Source organism: Echinops telfairi, unplaced genomic scaffold, assembly GCF_000313985.2.
Source record: "Echinops telfairi isolate 266 unplaced genomic scaffold, ASM31398v2 ScPeMD7_29;HRSCAF=101, whole genome shotgun sequence".
Classification (NCBI taxonomy): Eukaryota; Metazoa; Chordata; class Mammalia; order Afrosoricida; family Tenrecidae; genus Echinops; species Echinops telfairi.
The window spans coordinates 4,783,215-4,789,041 of record NW_022103926.1 but is presented as its reverse complement, the minus strand read 5'-3'; the positions used below and the strand labels follow the sequence as shown (position 1 = coordinate 4,789,041).

The 5,827-nt window shown below is 37.7% G+C and overlaps 1 protein-coding gene across 1 annotated transcript in view; it reads right to left on the bottom strand.

Annotated features, from left to right (window-relative positions):
- The window catches only part of MTMR3 (myotubularin related protein 3), a 75,099-nt gene that overhangs the window by 49,931 nt on the left and 19,341 nt on the right, over positions 1–5,827 (bottom strand). The window contains exons 4-5 of the mRNA XM_045289549.1: positions 2,226–2,315; positions 1,723–1,839 (exon numbers count right to left, since the gene is read on the bottom strand). Coding sequence (XP_045145484.1) covers positions 1,723–1,839; positions 2,226–2,315 — 207 coding nt within the window. The remainder of the gene's footprint in view (positions 1–1,722; positions 1,840–2,225; positions 2,316–5,827) is intronic.

Sequence of the window (5,827 nt, the reverse complement as noted above, 5' to 3'; positions counted from 1 at the left end):
CACTGTCGAGCTTAAGCTGGTGGGTGACATGATTAGATCCATGCTTCCTTGCCAATCGCCTCTACTCTCAAATCTAAAACTTGGTCATACACTGAAAATCTGAGAAACTGAAGTATGGGAGAAATGCAATCATACAACACTTTATCACCCCCCACATACACCTTACCATATATACTCGTGTATAAGCAGAGTTTTTTTAGCACATTTTTAGTGCAGTTTTGATGGTAAAATTAGGTTCCTCAACTGATATTCGGGTCGGTTTAAACGTGAGTATGTATGTTAATTATGACTTCATTCTTTCCCACTATTTAAACTCTGGAAGAACACAAAATAAAATTGGGCAGTTCAACTAATTATTACTGACATTTCTACAGTAGCTAGTAGGGAATGACTAGAGTTGCAGAGGTGTGTTTCCACACTTTCTGTGCTCAATACCATCACCGAAGTCCAACCGGTCCTTTCTGAACCCAGTGTTAAGTGGTATGAAAAACCAGTAGCCTCTTTCCTTGGTGAATCTAGTGCAATAGCTTCTTGAGTCAGCTGAATAGGACACATGATATCACAGTCCAAATATAAATGCTAAAGGAAATTCAGGCCAGAATGCCACCTGGACATAAATGCTTAATAAGGACCAAGTGCAAGGAAAAGCAGTCACTTGAATCTTTGTACAAATGAAAGAATGTGACTGGGAAATGTGGTAACTTTTGGAATGCTGAGTACAATGAACGTGAGTGAGAAATTTCAAAGAATCCCAAAAGGGACTTACACAATCTACATGGGGAGTCCTGAACGGTCAAAACAACAAAAACTCACTGCCATTGAGTCAACTCCCAATGACTCTATAGGTTAGAGCAGAACTACCCTGTGGATTTGAGGTTATAAATCATACTGGGAGCAGAAAGACGCATCTTTCTCCTGCAGAGCTGCTGGTAGATTTGAGTTTAGCAGCCCAAGATGTATGTAACCCATGACATTACCAGGGCTTCTTGAGCTGCCATCTGGTATCCTAACAGAATTCTCTGAAGTGCAGAGAGCTACAATACTGACAAGTGAAGCATTTATGTAGTGGAGGCACACGAGCTGTCCTTTGTGGGTCTTTGAGGTTTCATTGAACACCACAAGAACTGATTCCTTAAGAATGCCCTCAGAAGTGAAAAGAGTAAATGCACGCTTGAGAATTGAGAGGCTCACTCTCTTTCAGTAATATATAGTCCATTATGCAAATAAACATTGTACTTAACATCTATCCTTATACCACTAAGGAGCCATTAGAGTAACTTCACCCTGTAATGAGAGACGGCTTTGAGCTCAAAGTGCATCTCATTTTTGAGCTCAAACTACATCTCGTTTGACATTAAGGCCCAGGAAATGATCCCAATTGAGGCAGTTAGTAATTACCAAAGATTGAAGAACAAAAGTCTACACAATCTTGGGGACATCATAAAGCTTAATTAAACAGCATTACCTGGTGCAAATAGTTTGAAGTTCCTAAACAATGGACACCTCACATACCAACTGACAATGACATAGACATCATTTTAAATCACGCAGTAAGTTATTTGCTAACTGAGTGTCCCTTGAAATGTTAAACTGAGAATAACGAAGAGTATACAATATTTTAAAACCCAAGCCTGTATGACTGTCTTCTCTGAAAAACATTAACTTCAAATATTTTCCTTCTCTCCATCTTTCTTAAAGGGAGAACTACTGGTAATCACTTACGTTTACAAGAGACTCCTTGAACTTGATGTGAAGTCTGTAATTAGAAAGGGCAATGATGGCTTCTTCAGCACGGCCCACATATTCGGTGCTCTCTCCATGAAGTTCAAGGAAAGGAACCTTCAAAACAAAAGAAATCCTTCACAATCCTGAAGCAGTGAAGTCTTCAAACCCAGGTCAGATGAATGGGCAATACATCCTGTTACCTAAGCTTTTAAAACACAGTAATTAAGTAAGTGGGTAAAAATACCCAAAAAGGATAGGTTGTCACCTACCTAATTAAAACATTATTTTTTCTAAAGGAACAACTCAGAGATTGTCCCTAACAGTGAATTCTCAGGAAATAGCTCTTTCTAAAATGAGAGATGCTTTCTAGTGATGCATTTCTACTGTATGTATGGCTTAAGAAACATGTATGTGTTATATAGTGCATTATTACTACAATCCATTGACTCTACTACGTTGTAAGTATGATGTTAAATACTTAGTGTACAGTCAAGAACTACCTGAAGATTCTCATCCTCCCGGATCAGCTGCTTCCTGGGAAAGATCTGATTGGCCTGGATACACTCAAGGCTCTGCCGAGTCTCTTCATCCTAAAAAAGCCAAAATCTTTCAGTATTTTCCAAGTTCTCTTCCCCTGTATTTGATCATTTGCCATGTTTATTACCATAACCACAGAGATACACAAAGTGCACAGAGATACACACAAAGTGAATAAGATGAACAGGGAGAAAAGCTTCAATATTATTAAGCATCTCTAGACAGAGGACAGAAGAGAAGCCCTAAGTGGGACACACAGTTCACACACTCAGCTGCTAATCAAGAGTGGAGGTTTGAGTCCATGAGAGGTACCTCGGAAGAAAGGGCTGGAAACTTGTGAAAAATGAGCCATGTGGAACTCCTACTGAGCACAGGTCTACTCTGACACAGCTCCCAGGTCCCCTAAGTGAGAGCTGATTCAATAGCAACTGATTAATCCGAGAACATATAGATGCAAAAATTGCCAGAGGCAAAGAACATTTCTATGGGACACTAATAGGCTGTCAAGGTACTGCTTTGAAGGGGAACTAAATGGCAGCGTTATTTTCTCATCTCAATCTTAAATTCTTATTTGAGAGAAATATACTGAATTCTTCAAGAATGAAACTAAGTGATGCCTAACATTTGCCTCAAATAACTGGGGGAGGTGGGGCAATAAATTAAACATGATTGTCCTCAAGTCCTAAATTTGTGAAACTGGGCGAGTATGTGGGAGTTCATGATACCACTATGTCTACTTTGACATGAAATTATGTAAAATTTCCATTAAAGAATGTTAGACAGGGTTCTCTAGAGAGATAAAACCAAATTGCTGATAATTTAATATATTTATTTATAAAGATAATTAGATATATAACACAAGAAGCGAACTGTTAAATTATATAAGATAGATATATAATACAAGAAATGAACAGTTAAATTATAAAGCAGTACAAATGGCTCAATGCAACTCACTCCCATCGGCCAGGCTGGCACAATAAACTATCTCAAAGAGCTTTTCAACAGTTTTGATGGAAACAATCTTAAGAATTGAATTTACGGTAAAGCCTATGTGAAGCACTATTCCTAGTTTTAATCTGCCTTATATGACAGAAGATTTATGCTGAGTCAAAGCAATTTCAAGATGAAGAAATAAATTCCAATTTAAATGGAACTTGAATAAAATTGTAATCTAAAAAGTAATTTTACATGATAATTTCTAAAGTATAAGAAGAGAAATACTACTAGAAAGCTTGACAATAAACTATGATGAAACCTATTTATACATAAACTTAAAAATTAATCATTTTATTGGGAGCTCTTATAGATATCACAACATTCCATAGTTCAATCACATCAAGCAATAATGTACAATTGCTACCAAAATCCATTTCAAACCATTTTCTTTCTTCATGAACTCCTTGATATCAGCTCCCCTTTATCCCCTCCCTCTCCCACTCTGCCCCCATTTTTATAATAAAAATAATTATTTTTCCCCTGTAATAGTTTTTTATATAATTTTTTTTAAAGCAAAACCCACATTACACACAACTGAAACCACTAAGAATTATAACCACTAGCTTACTGGACATTTCTGCATATGTCCAACAATTCTATAAACCTTTTTTTTTTTTAAACGTCCTTTCTGTAAATAGCACATATAGTTTGGCCCAAAAGCACTCTTAACAATAAAATGGTAATATTCTCCCACTGTGGTTTCTCAGAGCAAGGCTCACGGGTTTCTCAGATCCTTTGAAGGGGTCTGCAGGGACAAAGCTATATTCACATTCTAGGTGTGTAAAATTGCTAGTGCTTTAGCACCATCAGGGCAGTGGCACAAATTTCACTTGATTGTTCTTGATACATCAGTAAATAATTAATTTTATTCACTCTCGACCCTTGAAAAGAAATTTTTATAAGTACACATAAGCTTGCAAGAGACCATCCAAAGCACAATTGGACAAGACAGGAAGCTGGAGCATAAGGAGGAGAGTCGGGAATGAGAGGAGGATATGGAATGTATGGCTAATTGCCTCCTTGAACAACTGTCTCCTTGGCCATGAAACCAGAAGAGCTAGATGGTGCCCAGCTACTTTTACTTTACGTTTTGATCAAAGATTCTACACAAGAAACCTGAGCAAAAGGAAAATGCAGAACAAAAATTCTTTATTCTACTGACATTCAGATGTCCTAGAGGAATAGAGGCTGGCAAAACCCATGAAATTATTGCCCTTCAAATCTTAAACCAAAAGTCTTAAAGAAAACCCCTGAATTCTTCTTAAAAGCACACAATAGTTTAGCTTAATGAGTAAAGAATAGCTGCCTTGAGCAGTATGCGCTTTAAGATCTACCTACATAGGATCAAACTGACCACAAAACATCAGATAGGAAACTAAGGAGCACCAAATTTAGGATAATGAACAACTCAGAAAAGGGTTAGAGAGGTTACACAACTTTGAAAAGCTGTCAATGTGACCGAATTGTGCAGCTAGAAACTGTACAATTGGTCTGTGTTCTGCTGTGTAATTTTCAATCACCAAAAAACAATTTAAATATATGAGGGAATGCCCAAAAGAAAAAACGGATTTTTTTTTCCAAAGCTATGCATTTTTTTACAAAACAACCTTATTGCCTTCAAAGTACTCTCTATTACACTTAATACATTAGTCAAATCTGCAGTTCCATTCTTGGAAATATTTTTAAAATTCATCTGTTTGAATGGCTAACAACACCTCCCTTGGGTTGTTGTTTTTTTCTTCACCTCTTCTATGTCATCAAATCTGTCCTTCCGTCTCCCTCTTCCTTCAAAGAAATAAAAAGAAGTCTCACGGGCGAGGTCAGGTGAGTAAGGTGAGTGGGGTAAGAGGCATGGTTTTTTGCCCCAAAATGGCACACTGAGATGGTGGCTACATGAGCAGGTGCATTCTCGTGGTGGCAAATCTACTCCCCGCCTGCTACAAATCAGGCTTGTTTTGTTTCACGCTGCTACACAATCTTTTCAGAATCTCTATATAGCCTCCTTGGTGGTTATCACGAGTGTGACTTGGGAAAAATTTTAACTGTCAGAAGAGGTAACCCCGAGCCTCACTCGGGATTACACTACAGAGAAGTCTGCAAAAAATTACTGACATGATTAGGCTGCCAGGGGGCTTAAAGTTTATCATACTTAGAATGTCTACTAGAGAGATTAAAATGAGTAATTTCTTAAGAATTACAGGCCTACAATATAAGAAAACAAATTTTATACAAAACAAAGAACCACTTTGGGTACAAAATTCCAGACAGAATTAAACTGCCAGGGAGGATACAAAACTTGATTAACAATCTGACCTGTTGGAACAAACTCCAAATGTACTAGGAGTCAACTCGGTAGTCAACTAGGAGTCTGTTTGGGAAGTAGGCAGATGTCCAAATGAGGTTTGGCATCAATCGACATTTCACCTTTTTTGAAATGAGAAAACCTTTCCCCATAGTGCTGTCCTTGTAAGCTGTGTTCATTACAAGAGTTTCTGCGGCCCTTTTTCCTAGCAGAAAACAAGATTTCACAGTTGCGCCCTGTTCTCTTATATCAGCCATCACAAAAAGC